Below are 27,786 nucleotides of genomic sequence, written 5' to 3' on the forward strand. Positions count from 1 at the left end.
CGATATACATCAGTGAGATTAAGATTACTACAAATAATACTGTAAGATTTACAATATTTGACAAAATACCCTTTTTATACATAACTAGCTTTGAATATCGCCCTAATATTTTTAGATATTATAATTTGGAAGATAAAAATAGACATAAAATCTTGTGGTTTTTAAGAAAAATATTAAAAATAATCACTAAAATCGAATAATTAATTTTTTTGCAAAACAAGCACTACAGCATTTTGAAACAATGCTCAATGAAAAGATCAAATCTCCTAAAAAGACTTACCAAAATCTAATTGACAATTATACATTAATTTCAGTGGAAGAAAAAAATTGTAATTTCTTATTACAAAACCCGATACCTTGGACATATGAAAATACTGTTATTCCCTAATGATATTTGAAATTAAAACCATATTTGGACATACCAAAATATTAAGGAATTTATTAAACAGTTTTTAAAAAAATAATTAAATTTATCATAAAAAATTATTACATTAAAAGATTATTCTAAAACTTGAAACTTGTACAAGATTTAAAATTGGTAGAAATAGTCTTAGCATACTAAATGCTCTTGCTGCACTATCAATCCAGAAAGTGCATAAAATAAATAAAATTAAAAATTAAAATGAAAATTATATAAAAAAAATTGTAGAATTTACAATTTTAAAAGGGGACCATATATACTTTAACTTATTTCAGAAGCAATATTTTTATTAGGTTAAAAATAATAATAATAAACTATTATGCTAATCTCTCTTAGTAAATTGATTAGTGTTTTTATAAATCGATATATTATTCTATAGTTTCGGGTCTCTGGGTATCTGGACAGTAAATGGATCTCTTGGTGCAGAGGTACATATTATATTAGGCTGACAATATTTACTTGGCGCACCAAACCAATTAATTGTCATAATATTTAAGATTCATTATTTGCATCAAATATTGCCATAATCCATCTTCTTTTAAGTGGTTAGATATAATTCCTACTACTATTACTGTCACAATAATAACATTATTATATCGTCATTCTTAATTATATGAATAATTTGTAAAAATAAATTAATATATGTATTTATAAATAATTAAAACACAGATTACTAATTCCGTTAGTAACTTACTAGCTCGAAAAGACTAATATTATTATTTGAGTTGTCGATAGTTGTCAATCGCTGGTTTGAATAGTGCGAGCGAAATAGCGAGCTCTGCTTGCATCTCGCTCTTTTAACAGACACACAATATTAAGTAAGAATTATGCACAATTAGAGCATATAATTCCGTTTCATCCCATATCATAAAAATATAGATACCCTTCAAAGGAAAAAATGAGTTTAATTGACACCGTAAATTATCGGTGTCAATTATTGGTCTTAACACCACGCGAAACGACCATATTACGATGAAATATTTTACAATAAACTTATTATTGAGTTATTCGCATATGTTAAAAATTGAATATTACTAAAATGTGTTTACCACAAGTTTTTTTACTATTAATAAATTAAAATTGGCAAAATTAGCTCGAACACAAAGCCAATCAATGCATTGAAAGTTTCATCGACGCACGAATGCAACGGTTGGAATTCGATGTCGACCAATTGTCGACTTTCTAGCACAAAGGGTTAACTATATTCGAAAGACACAAATTAGAAAGATATTACTTTGTCAACATAGAAATGTAAATATCCTCGTGGGCCACGGCGCGGCGTCACACCCCCCGCCCCCCGCGAGGCCCGCGCTAGAAGGAACGCCGTGGAAAAACACTGCTGCAACGGTGTTGCATACACAAAATTTGAATTATACACTGCTTAATTCTAACACATACACTAAATTACACTATCACTTTATAATGCACTGCTAATTAAAAACATCGAGAACACTTATACGTGAAAAAGGTAACAAAAGAATTTATTCGGCCGTTTACGACCGAGGTCGCATAACTACTGGTATTTTTTTTAAATATTTCTAGGTGCATCCAGACAATTCAAGGTTATACTTCATTAAAAATAACAAATGTCATTCACCTCAAATTGCATTTGTCTAGTTTTAAAATATTTATCTCTAATTCGAATTATTTTAATGCAAGTTGATTGTTTATTTTTAGAAAATCTATCTCTCGTTCGATTTATTTTAATGCGAGAGTGACACGAAGGTCACCTTGTGTTGTTGTTGTTGACCTTCAAAAGTATAATGTCGATGATTTCAACTTTATTTATATGAAAAGTATTATTTAAATCTAATTATAGTTAAAACATTCATTTTGTATAATTATCAAAAAGGGTATACGATTAATTAAACCTACGATTTTTTAAATGCAAATTTTGAGTGTAGTTGTATGCGTGCGTACGGCTCGGCGCGGCGTCGGTGCTGCCCCCAAGTGTCAATCGAGTGCATTGTCGTTTGCTTGATAAACATTTTCCTAAACCTTTTAACTACGTCGAGGTTGACACTGAAACTTTTTGATGTAATATAAAGACGAACGAGAAAGCGGAGCACTGGATAAAAGAATACAGTGCGTAATCCAGAACAAGTTGGAATTGCAAGAGTATGAAAAAAAAACCCACACGATATATTTCACAGTAAGTACTCTAATTAAACTAATAATCTTATATATAATTATTGTATATAACTTGACCCTTCGAAAAGAACGCATGGTAAATCAAAAAATTTGTATTGCAAAGCTGAAATAGACGTTCTTGTAAAAAAGGTGACTTGTGACTAGAGTCTCCAATTACTCGAACCATCAACTACTCGAGTATCGAATATTAAGATTTTAAAATACTCGAGTACTCGAGTACTTTCGAGTATTTACCAAATGTACCAAAATAGCTATTATTCGAATTCGTGCACATATAAATAAATTTATAAAATACTTAGTATGTTAATTTTTACAATTATTTTAACTTCACGAACATACTTTTTAAAAACAATAATGCAAAAAGTGTCTCGAATTTAATATTACTACTAACCTTTGGTTTTATTACTCCCGTTATGGAAAAAACCCTTTCCGTTGCTGTTGATGTTGGTCTTATTGTCATTAACGCGTTGGATAAGGCTTCTAATTTATATCTGTTCGCTTTTTATAGATATAAAATTTTTTGAACTCTCTTTTTATGTTTTCTTCTTTCATTCCATTCTCTGCTTTTCTCTTATTTCCTTCAACTATTAACAAAATAGCATTTTGTAATTTTTCTTGAATAGATTTTTTTTCTTAACAATATACAATATTCTACTCCTTCTGATTAATGCGAAGAATTTAAATCTATATCCTTCGAAGATGTATTTGGGTGAATCCCTTTCACTCTAGAGCTAAACGATTCGCAAAGAACTGACTTTACTTTAAATGCCTTTAAAACACACAATTGTTTTGATTTATATTTTAAGCTGAGGGATCAGTATAAACAATTTACAACACTTTACGCTACAACTACATAGTCATAAAACCTAAAATTTTTTTTTTATATTTCATATTGTTCATTGCCATAAATTAGATAAGTCGGGACTGTCGAACAGAAAACACAAAAGAAATTTCTCCGTCGTACCCACTAACATAGCCGACGACCGGAACTATGCAACTATGGAACTATGAAAAAATTATACCTGATAGTAACCGCTCTAACTCGGGACTTCGGGCATAAACGCCAAATAAAAGCAAGACGTTAACCTTTACCGGACCGAGTTAAAATTATTTTTGTTTCTGAAATATTTCAAAATTTTTTAATTTCGAGTATTAATCGAGTAATTTTCAAAATACTCGATTATCAAGTACTAGAAAAATAGACAAGTATACTCGAGTATCGAGTACTCGATTACTCGAATTGGAGACTCTACTTGTGACACAATGGTGCGTGATAAATATCTGAAGGTAATTTCAATATGTTTTTTTCCTTTTGATATATAACTTATATTTATACATATGTACAAGAATTCTGTTTAAATTTTAAGGACGGATATCAAACATAGTCACCCTATAATAAACGCAGAGACGTTATCTTGTTTGCCTCCATCTGAACATATCAAAAATAAGTTCTATGACTATTTTGATATGGGATTAAAGGTTGGCGAGGCTATGAGATATCACATAGTTCATCTGCTATTACAATATGATAATTGTAGCATAGAAATGGCAGATGCATCAATTAACCCAAAAATGCATACTGTTCTTCAATAAGGGAAAAATGGAGAGATTATACTTTAGGTCCACGTAACGACTGTCTCCAGGTAATTTATATTGAAAATTAATATGTTTGCAATGTTGTTTCTATGAATAATAATGCATTTATCAATTGCAGATTTTGAAAGAGAAGATACCAATATACAGGACATTTAATTAAATATTATGAAACACCGTTTGCTTTTGTTATTGTAACGCCAATGATGAAAAGAGCTCATTCTCTGCCTTTGACTAATGACATTGTGTTCATAGACACCACCTCCTCTTGCGATGCGGAGGGCCACTCGATTACGCCACTCGAAATGTAATGATAAATTCAAAATCAGTGTTTCATTTTAGTAAAAATATATGTATATCGTACGTATGGGGATGGGGAGCCATACTTGAGTATGTACGTAATAATTAATAAATAATAATGTTTTTATTAACTAATCATTTTAATCGTCATTACGATCTGACACATAAAATACTAATTTCACCGCCTATATCTCGTAAATTTTTATTTTTTGAAATTTCTCACAATTTACATATATTCCTAAAATATTCATTACTTGATTTTCTCCAAGTATTTTTGCGCTTTTATGACGTGCTCTCTTTTGTCAAACGCTCATATGGCTGTCTGCGCATTTGACGCACGCTATTTTGTTACAGCGCTACTTTGGTAAACGCTCTTATGACGCAGCGCTTATAATGCAGCGTTCTTTTGACGCACACCTATTTGTCCGCGCTCATTTGTGACGTTGCCCATATGGTAAAAGTTACTAAGCCTGCTTATATCGTTTTGGTAGATATTTGTATTGACAAAATCACATTTTTTTATAATGTGTATTTTTTGTATATACAAGATTATTTCTGCACACGCATGAGCGTAGCGCTTTGTGTGTGTTTTGCTTGCTTAATTGATAATCCGAGCAGAAATTTGAATTAACGCCGAACTTTTACGAATATTGCTGTGCTATTTTTATAGACGAATTAGTTATATTAGATAAATACTTTTTGCATAAAACTATATTTTTTCGGGACGCGAATAAATTAAACTATTTTTAGGAGTTTTAACATTTTATGTTAAACTTAAATTTTTATATTTTATGATTAATTTACAGAAGAAAACTATGATTGCGTTTTTAATAAAAATATTTTATAATAATAACCGTGTAATAAAAAGTTGAATAATGAAACAATTTTAATATTAGTAGAAACGGTAAAAAAATAAAAAAATGTTTTCATATATAAATTAATTGATATTATAATATACCGCAACTTTGCTGTAAATGGTGCGGAAATATTATTAAGATGAAACATATGTTAAATGAATATTAAATATAAAAATAATTAAGTAATTTTCCATTATTTTTAAGTACTATTTCATATATTTTTACAATTATATTACTCTTATCAAAAAAAATTTGTGACATACGAGCCAGGTAAATCATTTCAATTAGAAACACGAGTGATTTTATCAAGTTTAACTTTTCCAATAAGCTCGCCGTGGCACAGATGGCACGGACACCTGAACACGCATTTACCTGTTATTTATTCAATGGTAAAGTGTGAAAATTTTCCGTTTCGCCCTTACTCTCTTTCTCTCTCCGTCTTTCAGGTAGAAACTTTATATACGATATATATTATATATTTTTCGCGGTGCTAATAGAAACGATTTTGGGTCGTTAAATAATAAAACGCCACACGGTGCGGTTCGATGTCGTAAAGTGATATTTCCAAATTAATATTTAATGAACACAATAAAACAAAACAATAAAGCACACATAGCTTATATACGGCATACGAAGGTGTAAAGCTTTTATTGCGACTGTAATGGTTCGATGCGAGTTTTGGGTGTATTTTTAGGGGCTCTGAAACATCAAACATTTACGCATATGTATTGTGTATAAACATTGGTACCTAATAGTACACATTGATGTTTATGGTTTATAGTACATGTTTAACATTCATGTGAAATGTGTTTCAATTTACTTTGTTCAATCTGGTCCAATTAAAATATCAAGTCATTCAATTATGCTAATTGCGAATGATACACGATTTTAAAATGCACTGAATCATAAATTAATAAAATAATTTAACTATAGCATAAGAAATAGCATTAACCTATTATTCCTTGTTTTTATTAAATGCGAGTTAATCACAGACAAGAGTGGAATTGAGAAGAAAATAAAAGTGATGATATATGTATTTATAACTGTCGACCCTTTTTTACACAGAAGTGTTAAGTAGCTTATATTACAAAAACGCCGCAAAAACACAAGAGCAAACACATCACGTGCATACACATAACCTATATTCTCTAGTCTAGTTTCTTTGACATGAATAAAATTTCGTTTATTTAAATGTTAAAGGGATACTTATTTATTAAATTTTGCAACCTATATAAATAATTTTTGAGCACATATGTCATTGGATTTCAACATTACGTGCAATCATTTCACCGAGTTATCCCTTAGGTATAAACGTATTTTTTTTTAATGAGCTTTGGTCAAGACATGTTTACGAATACTCATATGCAGTATGCAAATGTACGATCTAATTTATATTTCAAAAGCAATGCAGATCCTCCGAAGCTGAGGCATACATATATAAATAAATTTTCTTTACACGTTTCGCTGCAGCGATATTGCGACTGTTAGTCCCATAAGAGTACTGCTGCAGCCTCTTGACAACTTGCTAACATCAGGTATATAATAAAAATCTATCAGACCGTATAATAAATACAATATAAATAAACTTTCAATTAAATATATATTGCCAAGATATGATGTGGTCGCCACTATTAAACTATTTTATATAAAACAGACGCTCTGTCTTTATCACCACGCAACATGTGCTTACGCCTCTGTTGTTTAGAAAAACAAATAGAACACAAATAAGCACAAATAAGCTGAAGTAGCTCATAATTCTTTTTTTTAATATCGAATATGTATGACTTAGCTTGAGTTCATCTCAAAAAATCTAAGTAAACCTAATGATCGATCGAAAATAAAATATTCAGATACGATAGAAATTTACTAAACATTAAGGTCCATATGAGATTCCAACTTAGAGCTTCGAGCTCAATGCTGTTTAACTTTCCTTATATTATAATAATACATTTTAAATATTAAATATAATTTTGACTGAATCGTTAAACATTAATTAGGCAGTTGGAATGGCTACTGTCGATTCTGACCGCGCACTTTAACTGCAAATCCTTACAACATAGTCTTAACGACTATCTTAATGGATAATATTTATTTAATAATAAATTTTATTATCAATTAGTTTAAGTTATATATGAGATTATGGGCGCCGGGCGCGAAATATAATACTTCAAAATTGATGTGATCCTTAGAATTTTTTTTTACTCTATTAAGTTTGCCTTATTTTTTTAAAACGTCACGCATGTAGTATGTACATGTATGTATATACAGTCAGGGTCGTTCATATTTTCGTTTATTTTTTCCCACCCTTCAGGTCTTCCTTACGCAAAAATTAAATTGCTTTCTTCAGGTTTTATTTTTGAATAAACCGGCGTTAGGGCGGATTTTCGTCTAATAAAATCGCAAAAGGGTCTCGGCCGCCGATTTTTTCACTCGCCGTAGAAAAAATCTCTTTCGAGTGAATCTTTTGATTGCGACAATAAAAGCGAAAGTAAAATGGCGGCCTGTTCTTAAGAAAGAGCGGATATTCAGTGATTTCCACTTAAGCATGAGAAAATCATAATTATAGCGTTGGACTTTCACATACATATAATATGTATATATTTATTAATTTATTTTTACGTAGAAGATATTCTATTTATAAGTAAACATTCTTTATACAATGCAGTTAATATAGTTTTGAATGAACACCGTATTTTCTCGTTATCCTTCTACGTCGGGTAGCTTTCATAATAAATATTGCAAAAGGTTACATTCATAAGTAACCCAAACGAATACAAAGCATAATATGAGCTAACATAGATATTTATAACGAAGCTTATAGTCATATTTAATTTTATTAATAACATAAAATATATTGAATAGTAACCGGATAGATAATTCGTTAGTACTTAAGGTATTCTGTTTAATACTCAGAAACAGAATTATATCTAATTAAATCGTTTGATAAACAATACCAATTTTGTTAATTAAAGATCATATAAAAATGCTCTACAATTAAAAAATAACATTAAATTATTATCACAAATATTTTGTTTTATAATCTTATTTTTTCAATAAATTGTAGCTAATAACTAATTGTAAACATGAAAATAGTTATAAATCAGTAAAATAAATATTATATACATATAATTAGTATGTCTGTAAAATTATTTATGTTATTATTATTTATGATTTAATTTAAAGAAAATACTAGAGACTTCGAAATCATTAACGGATTCAATCTAAAATCAAGATATAATATATTTGTTTTAATCACAACTGACGGAGAAGTGGCGCTGGTACTAGATTTATTACCATAAGTTTATATCAGAGATTCATGTAGTTTTTTTTTAGCAAGAGACCTAATTTTAAACTTGTAACAGATATTTTTCAAATATTGGGCATTTGATAATATATTGTGTATTATCATGAAATATAATATTCTTAAATTATTTTGAATTACAGTATCGAGCGCTTTTTCAATATCTAGCGACAGCGTACCGCTGCATATTTTATTTAAGTTAATTAAATGTTTGTCGAAAATTTATCATGGAATATAAATATTTATAAAGAGAACCAAAAGTTTATTCTTCTAGACAAGTGGGCGGAAATCGAACCGCCTGTCAAAAAGTAAGTCCCGACTTTGGACAGATGGCAGGAAAAGATTGTGGCAAGGATTGCGAAAAGAAGAAAAGCCCCCAGGACCGTCCAAAGACACGGACCTGCTCCTGGAGGATTCAATTAGTCATTGTCTAAAGCACTGATTCGCAAACAAAGCCGCATAGCCTATTGATTTTGCGCCAAAGCCTCTCGATAAAAAGGGCGCTAGCGTCAGCCTTTTTAATGCTCGTATATAATTTATATCGAAAAATGATAATTAATCATGCAATATAATAATGGCGCGATAAAAATGCGTATTGATTTGAGCTATTCATTCCGCGTCAATATGGGCATTGTGTTTATTTGTTTGCCTTTAAATATTAAAAATATTCCAAAACATAATGGGCCTGTTTTTTTTGTGTAGTGTATTTAAGTTTTTAATCAATCATTCGTTCCATTTGTATTTTTAAAATATTAAAGGATCGTTATTTGTTTAAATATTAATACAAATCCGAATCATTGAGCCGATACATATTACATATTGGTGGTCCATCAAAGTAATTAACTAAATTTGTACAAAATAATAATTTTTTTATATGGTTCATATCAGATAGAATATATAATTACATAATATATATTTTACCTTTGAAGTTTCCGAACGCTTTCAGAGAGCAGAATTTTATTTTTGTAATATTTTCTAAAATATGGTGTATTATTTATTTGTACATATCAAACACAGGGTTTCCTGTGTGTTTTAGAAGCAAGTATTGATCATACTGTATATATTATTAAAATATAATTTTATACCAAAAAAGTTTGTCTTATAAACGCATTAAATAATCACTATCGTAAATTTTGGGGCTCAATTATTTCAAAGACTAGATGTGCACCGACACAGAAAAAACTTATTTTGGGATAACCTAATATTATATAATGTAGGGACAAAAAATAAAAATTTGTTTATGGTACGATATTAGCTTTTCTTATGAATAATTACCTAATTATATTTAAGTAAGAATATTAAAATGAGTCTTGAAGCATTTTCCAAAAAAATATTATACATCCTATTTTTTTTAGAAAGTGCTTACAAAATACCATTCTGTTTATCTGATCGATTTTATGTTACTCTCTCTGGGCTGCGGATTGTTTATTTTTTCATCGAAAATATATATATCGGTGGGTGTGGGCTGCGAACGGCTTGCTGAAAAACGGCGAAAAGGTGGAGTTTTCAGACACAAAAAGGAGCACGTGACGTGTTGACCTCCCGCGGGATAGGGACGTGCCCGTATGAAATAATAACCGGACAATATTACAAGAAGAGAAAACCGAACATTTATTCTGGACGAGTGGGCGGAATTTGCGCTCCAGCTTGTCTGAGAAAGTCGGCTCTTTGCCGTGAACGTATGGCAAGAAAATATCATAAAACGAATATAAACCATGTCAAATATGTTAAAATTTATGTTTTTAGCATTCGTATTAGAGTTTCCAAATCGAGTAATCGAGTACTCGATACTCGAGTATATTTGTCTATTTTTCAAGTACTTGATAATCGAGTATTTTGAAAATTACTCGATTAATACTCGAAATTAAAAAATTTTGAAATATTTCAGAAACAAAAATAACTTTAACTCGGTATGGTAAAGGTTAACGTCTTGCTTTTATTTGGCGTTTATGCCCGAAGTCCCAAGTTAGAGCGGTTACTATCAGGTATAATTTTTTCATAGTTCCATAGTTGCATAGTTCCGGTCGTCGGCTATGTTAGTGGGTACGACGGAGAAATTTCTTTTGTGTTTTCTGTTCGACAGTCCCGACTTATCTAATTTATGGCAATGAACAATATGAAATATCTAAAAAAAATTTTAGGTTTTATGACTATGCAGTTGTAGTGTAAAGTGTTGTAAATTGTTTATACTGATCCCTCAGCTTAAAATATAAATCAAAACTATTGTGTGTTTTAAAGGCATTTAAAGTAAAGTCAGTTCTTTGCGAACCGTTTAGCTCTAGAGTGAAAGGGATTCACCCAAATACATCTTCGAAGGATATAGATTTAAATTCTTCGCATTAATCAGAAGGAGTAGAATATTGTATATTGTTAAGAAAAAAAATCTATTCAAGAAGAATTACAAAATGCTATTTTGTCAATAGTCGAACGAAATAAGAGAAAAGCAGAGAAGGGAATGAAAGAAGAGAACATAAAAAGAGAGTTCAAAAAATTTTATATCTATAAAAAGCGAACAGATATAAATTAGAAGCCTTATCCAACGCGTTAATGACAATAAGACCAACATCAACAGCAACGGAAAGGGTTTTTTCCATAACGGGAATAATAAAACCAAAGGTAAGCAGTAATATTAAATTCGAGACACTTTTTGCATTATTGTTTTAAAAAGTATGTTCGTGAAGTTATAATAATTGTAAAAATTAACATACTAAGTATTTTATTTATTTATTTATATGTGCACGAATTTGAATAATAGCTATTTTGGTACATATTGAGTATTTTAAAATATTAATATTTGATACTCGAGTAGTTGATGGTTCGAGTAATTGGAGACTCAAATTCGTATAGATCTTACTTGTTCATAATATCATTGCACTACAAATATTTTTTTTTTAATAAATTTCAGCAGCGTTTTTGCAATTAGTCAGATGAAAAATTTGCAAGGCGTTTTTTAATCATTAAATACAAATAAAATTTATTACAGATCTTTGCTTGTAATGTTGCAAACAATTTTTATTTATCCTGTATCTTTATTTTATTACAGAACATTTCTAATAAATAAAATATATTCACATTTTATATGAGCATACATTTATATTTAAATCCTTCTAGTAATGGTATATTAAATAAAGCATTGTAAAGAATACGATCATTAGCTACAGACACTGTCCCTAATAAGCCAAAATCTCCTTGACTAATTATATTTTTTGCTAGTATCCATAAATCGCAGGTTGGCTGTACATTACCGACAGCTATCGTTTTTCGTCAGACAAATTTCGAATTAATCTCAGGGATCTACCGGCGTTTACGTCATAGCTTTAATGGGGTGCTAAAGATCCCAACATCGTAATGGGCCATTAAGTCAAGTCAATAAACTGTCTTAATACACCTAAAGCGTGTAATTACAAACGGAAACAAACACGTTTCGTCTACAAACACTACCGGTACATTCTGGCGACAAAGCAACGGGGGCGGGGAAAAAAATAGGAAAAATACGACGTACATATACTATTAACTATAGGCGAGAGGTAATAAAGAGCTTGTTGATGTTCAAGTATATAGCATATGTAAGTATGGAGAAGGATTTATAATGGTTTAAGTTACATACGGGTTTATGTGGTAAATAAAAATATTTATGGCATTTGTATTAATGTATTTAGTACTAGGGTGCTATGTATGGTACCTATATTATTTGAGATTAATGACTATATATTTTTATTTATTTTTTTAGTTATAAACTTATTGATGATTTTTTAACCAAATGACACTAGAGCAGTATTGAAATTGTTTTCACATACTTATGTCAGAAAAATACAATAAAATAGGATTAAACATCAATTATATTATTTAATGTAAAAAAAAATGTAAGACAAACTATTATTTGTTATGAATATTTTACTATTTTATTAAAAAAAATATTTTTAAATTAGATTTTATTGAGTAAAAGATATACTTTTTATGAGTTCATGATTAACAATAAAATTGTTACTATATGAAATTGTAATTAAGAAAATTTATAACATGTTTATGTGTCAGTATTAAATTTTTTTTTAATTTGACTAGCACGATTAGTAACTAATACCCGAAGGACATGGGTTCGAATCCCATATAAAAAATGTGTTTTTAAATTTATATTAAGTTTGAAAAAGAGGAATTTTAATTGATTATCACAGATTAGGTTTGCCTAGATTTTCCTAAGCTCACGGATGAATATCATGATGAACAATTTATAAGACAATTTTTTTTAATAATAAACTACTTCAGCTCATTAAGCATAACTAATATGTATTTAATAATAAACATATATTTCATTTTTTATGTTATTTTTTTACTGAGATAGCAATTCATTATATCTTTCCCTGAAAAATCAAAATTTAATTAAAGAACATTTAATATAAAAAAATACTCTTGACTAACACAATCAACCCCTTCATTATATAACTGTTAAAAATCAAAGTTAAATACATGCTATAAATACAAGCATTTGTATATCTATAAATAATATTATTAATTGATTAAAATAAATATAGCAATATATTTTACGTATTATTATTACATTTTCTGTTACAAAATATGAATTTTATCAATAATTTACATATTTAAAATTTTTGTATAAATTTAAGTTATCTGAATTTTGTAAAAAAATTTTTGTTATACAATGTTCATAATTGCTTTATTAAAAATACTATTCGCAGGTGGATATTTATTACGATAAAAATACCTGACCTAAATTACACGGTTTTAAAAGTATAATTATATAAGTTATTTTAAAAAAATGTCACGTTTTTTTTAGAGATATTATCGATTTGGTTTTAAAAAACATTTTTTTTTATAGATTTTAATTCACTTAAAAAAAACTTTAATTTAAAATACATTGTTTTGTAGTATATGTTTAAATATAGTTATAAGAAATTTTGCGATGCGATTTAAAATAATATATATGATTAAAAACATAAAAGTAAAACAAGAAATGAGGACATACACAAATCAACTCATCAGGTGTGCATTGTCTCATAAAAATTGAACTAACTCATCGTACGTTCACGAGAAAATATAAATATTTTAATATTCCGTATTGAGCAATCTCTAGAAGAGTTGGCAAGTGCTTTAATCCTAGCATTTACAGGTAAGAACAGAGGACGCGACCGAAAACTATTACCGCCCTTTAAAGCTGTTAAAGCACCGACGGGTTGTCAACTTTGCAAATTGATAACAAAGCGCTTCCAAATTATAATCACTGGGAAACAATATTGGATAATACTCATATTTTTTCAAGTAACATATCGAAGAAATTTATGCTGCACTTTTTCGAGGCTCATTACGCAAGAAATATATATATCGGAGCCAGCTTCAAGTATGCTGTGCACTAGAGCATCATAAAGAGTGTGCAATACCAAAGTTATTTTAAAGTAGTGTGTATTTATCAAAATAAAACCAATCTGCTGTGAGTATTTGCAATGTGCACGCTTAGATGCTCACACCAAGATCTTTAGATCTAGAATATATCAACCAAGATGGTAGAATAATTCTGCTGGCATCGAGGACATTGAAAAATTTAAATTTATGTGACATTTCATGACATTGAAAAGGTCATTTCATTAAGAATTAAGATCCTACTGCAGGTCGAGGGAATTCGAAATTGATTTTTATCGAAGTCATCTGTATATAGCAGGGGCGTATATTCAGGGTGTGCTAGGTGTGCGGCGCACACCCGCAAAACCATCTAAAATATAAATTTAGAAAATTTAGGGCGTAAAGCGACATCATTTTGCATACAGTAGTATGCAAAATTAAAAAAATTTAATATGCAGTGTATAGTATGCATTGGTATTTGTCATTCGCTCTGAACGTTTTCGCGCGAGCGATCGTTTTGGAACAACACATATAACGCGCCGACCTTGCGCGCGGCCGCCGACTAAAGTAAATTGTTCCGAGATTTAACGGCTGAAGTCGATCTGTCGGCTGGCAGCGCTCAGTAGTAAAATTGGTCTCGAATTTGGTGCGCGTACTTCAAAAACTCTTACGTCCGTCGCTGCTTTTTTATTACATTATATCACAATAACAGGTCACTCATTTTTTATATTTTGGCGTAAAATAGTTTATTATCTTATTTACATATGATCAATATTTAATTTTCTATTCTAGATTATATTTCTTTATTTACCCCAATAATGATGAAGAATACTGTTGAAGATATTCTGAATAATCCATTTTCAAAAAGAAGTTATGAAATTAAATTGAAGATAATATTAAGGAAGAAGTAAATTCAGCAAATTTTGTCGCTATTATTCTTGACGAAACTTCAGATATAATGACGAACTCACAGCTCTCAACAGTTTTGCGTTTTGTTTATGAAGGTAAAGTTTACGAGCGGTTTATTGGCTTTACAGACGTTAGCTCTGATAAAACAGCCAATGGCTTATTTTGCCACGTTGTAAATATAATTGAAGAATTTCAAATTCAAGAAAAATTAGTTGGACAGACTTATGATGGGGCGAGTGTAATGAGTGGGCATATTAATGGTTTGCAAGCCAAAGTACTCGAAGTTTATCCACGAGACGTCGTGAAAAATTGTGAACTATGGGACCCCGACACTGTAATAAAAGCACGAGGTTTTCTTAGCTTTTTGGAAGATTTTGAAACAAGAAAACTTCTCCACATATTTTCAAACCTTTTTGGAAAAACTGATGTGTTATACAACATTTTACAATCCAAATCTTTTGACATATTATATTGCTGTAAGAAAGTTACCGAAATTTTGCAACAACTCAGACATGAACAGGAAAATAATTATGAAACATTATGGGATTCTTATGTAACGGAAGAAAATTATCCAAGACTGAGTAATGATTTGCTTGTTGAAGAAAAGCACGCGTTTAGCCAACTATTTAATACAATAGTTGATAATATATGTAAGCAAATTGAAACCCGTTTTTCTTCAAAGTCCAAATTGGAATATTTTCACCTTCTGGAGAAAGAAAAATATGAGCAATATAAAGAAAAATTTCCAAATGAATTACTTACCAAACTGCAACAATTCTATGGAGCATTATTTGATTATATAAGTTTAAAAAATGAGCTTGCTGTTCTTTATCGTTTACCTAAATTTGCAGAGAAATCTGTTCATGAGCTTGTTCAATTTATGAACAATAAATAATCTTGAGTCAGGTTTTCAGGAAATAGATAAATTAGGCAAACTAATATTAACTCTTCCAAGCAGTACTGCTTCAGCAGAACGTTCATTTTCTGCTCTGAAACGAATTAATAATTGTTATCGAAGTACCCAAGGCCAAGAAAGGCTATGTGGCCTTAGCTTGATTTCAATAGAAAAAGGGATCCTTATGGATATTAAAAAGAAGAGCACTTTTTATGACAGCGTGATAGAAAAATTTATGATTAAAGAAAGAAGATTAGATTTTATATATAAATAATTATAAGTTTATGTTTATTGGAAATTTGATATTTTTATATAATAATATTTTAGATTAGGTTTGATGTTTATTTATTTATTTATATATGGGAAAAAGCTGTAAGGCAGTTTAGGCATGTCAAAACCTCGGCTAATAAAAATTAAAAAATGTACTTTTTTTTATTTTTTATAGCACACCCAATATTAACACCCACCGTACGCCACTGGTATATAGTCAATAAATGAGCAATTTTCTGCAGTTTCTATGTCATAATTAGACAATAGAAATAGTAATGGACCCAAGTTGCATCTTTGCGATACTCCATAGATTTGAAAATAAGTTTATATACTTGATGAATTATTGATGAAGTAATTTAAAAAAAACTTCGTGACCTTTTGAAAATATTAGATAAGTATATCATGATTGACTTGACCAAATGCTTATTTAAAATCTGTGTATATGATTTGGAAACAAATTTAGAAAAAAACATTAATGACAGTAGATTGAGATTGCCGAAAACTATGTTGCTGTTTAAGAAGCATACACCTGCAATGATTTATGTAATTATCGATCACATGAATAATTATAATGATCAATATAAATCAAGTAACATTATCTTTGCAGTTTCGTATCTTTAACCTTGAACATACTGATTTATACAGAGCATATCTTTCTCTTTACACTTCTGTCGCTTTTGATAGATTTAAATACAATATCACTATATTTACCAATTAAAATTTGCAACTGATCGTTAAGCGAATCCGTCAACCGAGCGCTCCGCATGCACACAACACAGCAAATATAATATTTGCCTTCACTTATTAAATAAACAAATTCGCAATCGCGAATAATAATTTCAATATGCAAATCCCATCACACTTTTCCCGCGGTGTGAAGCGCAGAGCCAATCTCGCGAGACGTCTAGCGCAAAGACATTCCAAAATGGAAACGCTATTGTTTATTTAACATAACGAGATTCCGGAAACGGATTCGAGAATCCGTCTACAATGTGCGATCCCAGCCCGGATGAAGATGATCTCGTCAGAATATCAATCCAGGACGGGTTAAAAACGGTAGGGGATCGGTACTAGAGTCAATAGCGTCAGCAAAATTAATATCGTAATAAAGGGGGCCGAAAGTTAAACATTGACGGGTATTCATTTCGCGCCTAATTTGACATCGGATCTTCGTGGTGAAATTTGGTGTTTGATAAAAGGATGTTTGGCATCTTTCGCGATTGGTTAATATAGATATTCACAAAGTATCGATATCCATCACCAACCGCATTCATGTTGTATTATATAAATAATGATTAAAACTAAATAAAACAACTAAGACTTTTTAATACAAAAATAAATCTAAATTATTTTATATTTTAATATTTATCTTAAGATCGCAAGATAACATTTGACACTAAACGCCAATCTGACATTGCAGTCGAAACGTGAATCAAAACTTAGTGCTATAACTTTGAAGAACAGATGTTCAAAGACGCTTGCGTTTAATATCCCTGTTTTAATCAAAATCACACAATACAATTATACATATATAATTCTAAGCATCAAACTTCTCGATATATCTCAAACCTATATTGATCCTTTGTCAATCTCAGTTGACCCGCGGGAAATGTGTCAATTATGACCCGTTATATTTGTATGAAATATATACATATATAGAATACATAAAATCCTTTTGAACGCAGCATATATATTGAATTTATTCCCTGAAGGTTCTGAAGGGCAATTAAAACCAAAAATCCTGAATAATTGATCGCGGCAAAACTACGCCGTGCAAAACCTTTTGTGTAAAAGTGCGAAGCAAATTATTCACGCGACCCGCCGCGGTGACCACATTTTGCTGAAAATCTGGCACAAAAGGACACGTGCGCAGGGCGTGGGCTTATTATCTGAGGCTCACGTATGACACGTGGAGCGGGTAGAGAAAAAATGGGTGCGCCTTTAATCCCTTCATTTTTCCATTGTCGGTCGAATTATTTCGCAGCCGCTAAAGATTAATCATCCGGTGGAAATTTTATTTTATTTTATTTTATGGAAAATTTGTCACTGGTATTAGCGTTAATTCAATTGTAATTTTTACCTTTTTGCGTAAAAATTATTCCGTTGCGAAAAATTGAAAATCCGCCCGCAAATGAACCGAAAAGCCGGAGACGAATAATGCGATTTTTTGGTTCGAATATGATAAAAAAATCGGTATCAAAGCGAGCTGGTTAAAAATAACGGCGAGGGTATTTCGCTAATTGCGTTACGGTTAAATTTTTCGATAATGCTGAGAGAGAAAAAAAAGTAACTTTTAATTAATCATCGGACGAAATGTTTGAAAACAATTTGCGGTTTGGGGCGGCGAAGTTGAAAAGTCTCAGATTTTTCATAAAAGGACATAAAAAATTAACGCTTTTTATAAAACTTTGTATTACATCATATCTATCTGGACGGTTTATATAATCCTTGTAATAAAGTAATTTGATTATGTATTCTTGCATTTTTTTGTAGCCGCTTAGACATTCATAAACCGGCTCACATTAAAACTGTGTGCATTTAATAAAAAAAATTACATAAGCAATATAATATATTACGTTGCTGACAAAGTTGACAAATCATATAATATTAATCTCGCAAAAGTAAGTCTCTAACAAAATAAGCAAATAAAAAAAATCTTGCCTTCCGAGAAGTGAGCACTATGAACGCTTCCTATAAGCCTTGCTTACTTTTTAATATATTTTATTAATTTATTTAGCTAATATAAATAATTGTTTACACATTAAGCAGATATATTAAAACATATTATAAACGGAGCGTGTAGCGGACACACTACCACAAATTTCATATGCCGTCCGGACGGCGGGCGTGAATGACGTACGCACGGCGGCTGCTGTCATGTACAGCTGGCATATTGGCGCGCGATCAAAAAATGTGCCAAATAATCGCAATTTTTAAATTGTCATATAAATAAAATTACGCTACTGATAATTATAAAAGTTTGTGTGGGCACTTACCATTACAATATCAGTGAAAACTTTTCGGTCGTAAATATTCAATTTACGCAAAATCTTTGTCGGCTTTTGCAAAATGCCATAAGACATAAAAATGATACTTCAAAATACGAACACCACATCTGTGACTATCCTAGAATTTGTCACCATCGATTCTAAATAAAAATTCGTCATGGTGTGACATTTATATAAACCGATCTAGGAAAATACATAAGGATATTCGAAACGTACCACTAATTATTTAATTTTATATGAAAAAAAATATAATAACGATATCTATTAAAATAATATACTATCAAAAATATAATTAATCTCTTTTGGTTCCCTAAAATATTCAAAGATGTCAGTAAGAGTCTGTTGAAGTCCCCGATAAGCATGTGGTATTATAACTTGACCACGTGACCACGATGTAGCGCTCGTCATAGGACGTTGACCATAGGACGCCTACGCGCATACTGAAATTGAACCGAGTTACACGTTCTATCTCAGTTTGCGAAAAACCATATCATTATCTCTCTCATTCTCATCACTTAACACGCGAGAGAGCGAAAGGGGAAGTATCTCACCGCTCTCGCTCAAAAGAGCAGCTCCGACTTCGGTTCCTTTGACTTCGGTCCATTTGCCGACAATGTTCGGAAGCGCTCGAAGCTGGCCAAGTCAACTGAATTAGCCCCACTTTACCTCCCGTTCTCGGTAACTTCGGACGGAGCGGGCAGAACCGAACTCGACCGAAATAGCCCCGAAATAACCCAGTATATACTCCGTCCTTGGCCAACCTTGGCCAACTTCCAGAGAATGTAGTGCAGGCATAAGAAATTTAGTGTTTTTATATATGATATACATGATATATATGATGTACATGCGATATTTTTAATTTTACGGTTACAACATAACTCACGGCTTCAGTATATTTAAACTTTACTCCAACAAAATCAAAGTTTTGCATCCGTGGAGAAGCAGCAACGGAGCTTTCAGAAGCGAATTATTAGAGAAAGTTTTATTATCATCCTTTTTCATACTTTACGTCTATTGATGAACATGTTTTGGTACTTAAAGCGCGCAAAAAGCGTAATTTAGTGTATATATCATATAAGAATTGTCTATCTAAGCGTACTATTTTGACGTTGATGGACAAACCACAACTTCAAAACGCAACATACACCATCTCATGTGCATTTTTTGACAATATTGCTGATGACATATATTTCAGTAAGCAATTCTTTTTGCCATTTTGCCTAACATGTTTGATCAAAAACGAGTTATAGAATACATATTTGGCGTATACCGCAAAAAAGTGAAACGTTTGTTCGTAGTTTATATGTAGATCTTTCATGTTTTTTATATTTTGCGCATTGATTTGATTCACTACAATCGGTCAAAAGTCTTCTCGAAATCAATAAAATATTTAGGTACTAGTGGGGACTTCAAGAATGAGAGCGAGTGCTGCAAACTATGAAAGTTTGATTTACCATAATTGAAATCAGCATTTCAGAATATCTAAGTTATTAATTATTTAATTACCACAAGATTAAAAACAATTTTTAATAAGCTTCAAGACCATTAAAATAATTTTAATACACTCGCATCGAATAACAATTTTTAATGAGAGGTGGAGCTAAACAATAACACCATTTGCCCTAAATTTGTATTTTCTCGAAACGTTTATCTTCTGTTTAAAGCCAAATTAACCTAAGTTACGAACAGTAAAAACAATATATAAATAAATTTTACGATTATATACATATTAATATACCTAGACTAATGCTTATATATAATTGACGTTTTGATTAAAAAAACTAATATGCATGGGTAAAATAATGTCATATTCTATGTGGCTTATATATGTATATACTATCTACTGTATATTTTACAATATTTGTATGCATGAATTAAAAAATAGATTAAAGATTTAATCTATTTTTTTTATGAATGATATACCTTTGTTATACAGTAGTTATTATTACGATCTAAACTAAATTATTTCGTCAGTTGTAGAGATAATTATGAACTATTTCAAGTGGAATAATTAAGTATGATAGTTAGAGGTTTATAATAAGATTATTTACAAGCCATGCTATAATTGAGTTTGAAAATTAATATACACTGTTAGTATCATATTCTATTTTGTTTTACGTATAATAAACCATTATTATTAAATTAATAATAAACAAATTATGTTTGTATTGTATATGAAACATCAGAGATCACATAGCTTTCAATATTTTGTATTTACTATGAAGAGATATGAATAATATGTATTTAAATATGATTCAATAAATTAATTTTTAGGAAAAGAAATTGTATTTCATATTTATTTTGCTTTGGTATGTTACATTTACATTTTTTATTTCTAATTTTGTGACTAACTTAAATTTTTAACAACCATAAGGCAGGAATATCACACTAAACTACGTTTGATTTAAAAAAAAATGCCATAAAAATTGAATATTAGAAATAATATTTGCCACTTTTATACAAAGAAATGTTCTTCCCCTAACCTAAAGTGATCATAATCAGATTTGAACCTGAACCCTTTCTTGTCATTTTTTGCTGATATAAATCCGAATGAAAGCGTCGATCGTAAAACAATTTGCAACGTCACATCCACCGGGTGTTTCATAAGCGTACTACGACATTTTTATCGCGACTGCGGATGTTTTATGCCCCTCTACCGAAACACCGAAGGTTTCTGCTACGTTTTCGCCAGATGGATTCATAAAATTTGCTTTAGTGTCGTGTCGATTGTCGCAGCTCATTTTAATATTCGCAAACTCCATCCTAGAAGCCCGACGTGGTTACTAGACTTACACTGAATCACGTACTAGCTTCAGATATCAACTACCTTCCTGGAGTCTCCCGGAAAATTTGAATTTCCAGGAACCAATGCAATCCTTCACATGAAAAGATTTTCAACGCGAATTCGATAAATTAATTTATTTACGCATTCTGCATTATGAAAAATTACACAGAGATAATTCGTATTGCTTATTTATGATAATATATCCCTTAAAGGAGGATCAATAAAACAATAACATTCTAGCTGACATATCCAATAAAAAATATTTATATAACATATGTGAAGTTTTTAATCTAAAAGGATTTGCGACAAAGACGCGTTCTTTTATAGATGCTGTAAATAGTCGATATATGTATACTATGCACTATAGTTAATTATAGTTTTGCAAACATTTTTAAGGCAAGCTTCAAAGCTCGCTGAATCAAATATTGTTGGAATTATCAAATAAAACATTGCTATTGCATTAAATATAAGTCGTGACTTTCATGAGATTCTGTAAATTAAATTTATACTTGTTGGTTGACAACATGACATTCTATTTCATTATAAATATGATGGTCACGGTATTTTTGGATTATGAAAAGTAATTATCGTTAATAAACAATCAAATAAGACTACTTTAATTACAAAAAAATATTAAGAACTATCCAATGGATCATAAAAACAAAGATTGATTATGAAGAAGCTAGAAAAGCTGCATTAGTCCAGTCAAATAAGGCGAAATAAAGGCTAAACCTCGGAATGAAAGATACCAAGCTGAAATTTTGCAAAGACCTTCGTTTTGATGTTCTAAGGACAGGGTGAAAAGTCTCATAAAATATCGTGTCTGCTAATCAAGATATCAAAGGTCACAAAATTTGTTTTTTTGCAAATATTTCGCGTTTTATGCGTTGCACTTCATTAGATGCTTCACAAAACTTGTAAAGCATAAAATTATCTACAAGTTTAGTTATAATATTTGTTTTGTATCATTAACCGTTTTTGAGATATAGCGCGAAGAGTGGGAGGCGTACATACGTTTATAGAATCCAGCGAGTATTTCTACCTGCTTAACTTGGTATAAGCTTTGAAAAAGTAAACAATCGTGAAAAAAGTGGTCTCGGCAAGTCGTTTGAACCATAATTTTATTACTTTCTTCATTGTATTATTAGGAATTAAAAATGAAATATTGCTCGACAAGAAATTTGTGCGAAAAAATTGAAAGAGTTGAGAGATGTCCTTACGGAGTATGTACCAGATGATATGAATATCATTTCCAAATTAAGAGAAAAATATTTAACTGATATTATAGTTATAACGAAGATTGGATCATTCCCTATTTTTTCTTTTCGCGATGCTCAAGCTTAAGTTTTATCCATAGCTTGGTATGAAAATAAAAAAGGCACTTCGGAAGAAGAACACTTGCGCGTAGTGGAAGCTGCTGCGGCGATTATTAGAGAAGATATTCGATCTTCTGTGGTTGAGACCAAGTCTTATCCGCCCTCGAGTAAACTATAAATGAAGAAATTCCGAAAACTTTATTACATTTTCTGCAAGAAGTTATTATAAAGAACAGAAAAGGAAAGACGGGGCATTTTAAAACGAAATACACAGCTATAAGTCATGCTATAATGACTTCCATACGAAAACGGTCCTTCTCTTCGCAGTTATTAATAGGCCTATCTGTATTTCTTCATAGAAAAAATACAGATAGGCCAAACATCCAAAAAGACTTTTGGATGTTTTGTCAAGTTTAGGTTTTTTCGCTTCATATAGTGATACTGTAAAATGTTAAATTTTAGCTGTTTATCACCCACAGCCTCGTAATCAACTATCATAGTCAAGTGCCTTAGTACAGTATGCAGCAGATAATGCAGAAAAATATTTATACTCTTGATGGCTATAATACTGTTCATATAATGGGAATGATAAAAATAATAACTCCAAAATCTGAAGATATATCTGATGACCGCATAAAGAAATTTACAACAAAACCAAGTGCAAAGGAGTTAGCAGCACTATCATATATACCCCTTCTAGTGTATGAAAATCATGTCGTACCCGGATTGAGCAAGAGATTCAAGTTCAAAATTTTAATGATGTAGAAGAACTAACCGAACAAATATTTAATGTATTTGATTTGTTGTGGAAGTACGGAAAGTGGAAAAATATCTCACCGTTGCCAGGGTGGAATGGATTTATTTAACAACTTACAAAAAACAATGAGAACTTTGTAACTTCTCGGATTCTGTTTCTTACTTTTATTCATCATCCTGTGAGTAATATGGACACAATTTACACTACATTACAGTGTGCTATAAACACTGCCAAGAAACATGAACAAAGAACATGCTTAATAACTTTTGATCAGCCGTTGTACATAAAAGCACGTGAAATCGTAGCACCTTCAGATGCTAGCTCAGACTTGTCCAGAGTAGTTGTGAAACTAGGAGGATTATGTCTTTTATTGGATGCATAGGGTATATAATGAATGGAAGCGGAATCAAGGAAGCTCTCAGTACAATTTATGCTTCGAATTCTGTCGACAAAATGTTGGATGGTCACCCTTTTGCAAGAAGTATCAGAGGCCATACGCTATTACTTTTTGCATTATCGATGATGATTTTTGAAGATATGGAAATTGAAAGTTATAATGCTTTAGATGGGTTCATTCAGCAGATAGCAATTTGCGATGTTTCCTATGAAACTGTGGAAGAATGTGCAGGTAACTCTGGCTCCGTAGTTTACATAGCGTTATCCTACAAACGGATGCGCGCTTCCCACTCCCCGCGCTATATCTCGAAAACCATTAACTATACGAAGAAATAAATTATAACAAACTTGTAGAAATTTTTATTTTCTATAAGTTTTGTTAAACATTTAATGACATGCGACGCAAAAGAGGCGAGATATTTGCAAAAAAACGATTTTATGACCTTTGACCTTTAATATCTTGATTAGCAGACATGATATCTTTTGAGACTTTTCACCATATATTTAGAACGCCAAAACAAAGGTCTGTGCAAAATTTCAGCTTGTTATCTTTCATTCCGAGGTTAAACCCTTATTTGACTGGACTACATTCCAGAATTATATTTCACAATTCCATACGTCTTTTGATAGAAATGCAATGAAAATTCCTACTACGTTGTCCTAATTTAACGCTTAGTAATTTTCATTATTACTACTAAAAACAAGGTGATTCAAAGATGTTTTTGTTTATTATTATCATAGAAATTGTAAAGAGTAATAAATTAATTATTACATATTTTGCAAAAAACACACACTTGCCAAAAATATACGATTGAAAAAAACGTTTCCATCATTGGGTTAAGACAACGTGTGCGAAGGGGTTTAAAAATGCCTTAAAAGTTACGTTGTTTAGGTGGAGAAACGCGGAAGCAAACAAAGAACAGCGTGTTGAGCATAAGCAAATGAAAGTGACATGACACAATGAAAAGGGAAGAAATATGAGCGGAATTTTTCTTGAAAAGGCAAAAGCTTTGTTTTGTAATAGCAACAATCTCCCTAGTTCCGGAGAGATTTATGGGCGTTAAGTAAGCAAAAATGTATTTATCAAGATGGCGAGAATTATTTTGTATTTTTCGCATTTTTTCCGTTAAGGTCGACCGCTCGAAAGAGAAAGGGAGCATATGGGATATAATCTACAAAAATGCACACATACATATACAAAGCTGAGATAGATATTTAAAAAAAATGTTTATTAGAAAACGGGACTGGGAATTGAAACGTCATGTTGAAAATGGCTAGAATATAATTTAATATTTATGCAAAAATGAACATCGTATATCAATATCCATTAGATTCACTCTGTCTAGAGACAGCATGGGAATACTTGGTTATTTATGGTACACGTCTCTTTAATATTTTCGTAGAAAAAGTAATTCATATAAATTTTTATTCATTGTGATTCTGATATATTAGAATCTTGACATATTAAAAATACACCACGGTGTAGAACGACTATGGCTTCTTGGGGTAGTAATTTTATAAAAATTTGAAAGGTTACTAATAAAAATATACATAAAATCGTATGCATATATAAAAAAATAAACAGAGAGCACATACAAGTTTTCTTTATAAATATTTCTCATGAAAAATATTATTTATTTATTATAAAATAGGTATCGATGGCCTTATAAAAATACTTTTAATTTAGATTAATTAAATATGATACATGTTTAACTTTGAACTTCAAGCATTAAATATTTATTATTATTTTACTCATGACTGACTATATTTTTTCTAATAATCTAGATACTGACCAAATATTATACTATTATAAAATATATCTAACCTATTTATATTTATAAAAAATAGTTATTATAACATGTGCGACGAAACAATAGTTGTTATATATTAAAGTCGTGGGTTAGAAATAGATATGACAAAAATGTCATTTTATATATTTTTTAACATCGTAATATAATTGTTTAAATAAATAATAATAGGTACGAGTTAACCCTTTCTATGCTATAAATAAATATAAAAATTAGTTTTGCGACATATTTTTTAAATTCATATTTTATGCGAAATATTTTAATTAGGCATTAAAAGCGTTTATATTAAAAAAAAATTATAACAACATTATAAATGAGAATCGAATAAAGCACATCTAAACCGAATTTCGACCAATAGGAGAGCGCAAAAAACAATTATCCCTTCTCAGAAGTCAAAAATCCACGCCAAAAGCAATAAAATCGTGCCGTCGCCGTCGCAGTGGGAACGCTCGTTACCGAGCGTTCCCACTGCGACGGCGCCGACACGATTTTATTGCTTTTGACGTGAATTTTTGCCTTCTGAGAAGCGATAATTGTTTTTGCGCTCTCCTATTGACCAAAATTCAATTTTAATAAGCTTCAACCAATCCTTATCTATTAGAAGTAATAAGTCCACTTAATTATAAGCGTTGAAGGTACTGCATAGAAAGTAGGTGCTTTTGAAGGCAATGTTCCGATCCTTTTATTTATTGTATGTATAAAAAAGGCTGTAGGGATTTATAACTTGAATATATCAGTACATATGTACATCTCAAACATGTTTTTACTTTTTTTATACATATATTCTTGCTATGATTTTTTTCAGAGTCAGGCAAGCCTGATTAGAAATTGAAATATTTGTCGTATTTAGGATATTAGAATTCATAATCGTAATTATATGTTTCTTAGCTTTTATAAATCTAATCGTTGGATATACAGAGGATTAATTGAAAACAGAACTAGGGCAAAGCTTCTGCGGATGGAACCGTTGTGAAGTTTTAATGCGGTTTACAACGAGCTTATAGGAGTATTAGTGCATATATAAGGCGTTGAGAATATTAGTTCGTTTGAGACAAACGACTTGGATTTTAGTAGTTACTTAAAAGATACACTAGTATGCTTTGTTGGCTTACTGTTGCTAATTTTTAAATTGTATAACTATTAACTTGATCAGGGATTCCCAACTCCGTGCCCACGAGCGCCATGACGCCTGTTACGCCCGCCACTAATTATTTTAATTTTATAAATTTTAACGAGTTTCTAAAATACTTATTTTTAAATATGTATATATGTATATGGATAAAAAGGTATAAGAAAATTTAATGAAAACGGAAAAAAAAATATTTCAGGGTTGACACCAGTGGCGTACGGTGGGTGTTAATATTGGGTGTGCTATAAAAAAATAAAAAAAAAAACGTACATTTTTTCATTTTTATTAGCCGAGGTTTTGACATGCCTAAACTGCCTTACAGCTTTTTTCCCATATATAAATAAATAAATAAACATCAAACCTAATCTAAAATATTATTATATAAAAATATAAAATTTTCAATAAACATAAACTTATAATTATTTATATATAAAATCTAATCTTCTTTCTTTAATCATAAATTTTTCTATCACGCTGTCATAAAAAGTGCTCTTCTTTTTAATATTCATAAGGATCCCTTTTTCTATTGAAATCAAGC

The 27,786-nt window shown here is 30.5% G+C and overlaps 1 protein-coding gene across 2 annotated transcripts in view; it reads right to left on the minus strand.

Moving 5' to 3' along the window:
- Sol1 (CUB domain-containing protein Sol1) overlaps positions 1 to 27,786 on the minus strand; it is a 387,647-nt gene that overhangs the window by 82,876 nt on the left and 276,985 nt on the right. Inside the window, exon 1 of one of the 2 annotated variants that reach the window (XM_088205251.1) lies at positions 1,656 to 1,782. The exons of the other annotated variant lie outside the window; for it this stretch is intronic. Coding sequence (XP_088061377.1) covers positions 1,656 to 1,666 — 11 coding nt within the window. The 5' untranslated portion in view covers positions 1,667 to 1,782. Of the gene's footprint in view, positions 1 to 1,655; positions 1,783 to 27,786 lie in introns of those variants that run through there. 2 annotated transcript variants of the gene reach the window in all.

Source organism: Plectrocnemia conspersa, unplaced genomic scaffold, assembly GCF_051122295.1.
Source record: "Plectrocnemia conspersa isolate PC_06_02 unplaced genomic scaffold, ASM5112229v1 ptg000001l, whole genome shotgun sequence".
Lineage (NCBI taxonomy): Eukaryota > Metazoa > Arthropoda > Insecta > Trichoptera > Polycentropodidae > Plectrocnemia > Plectrocnemia conspersa.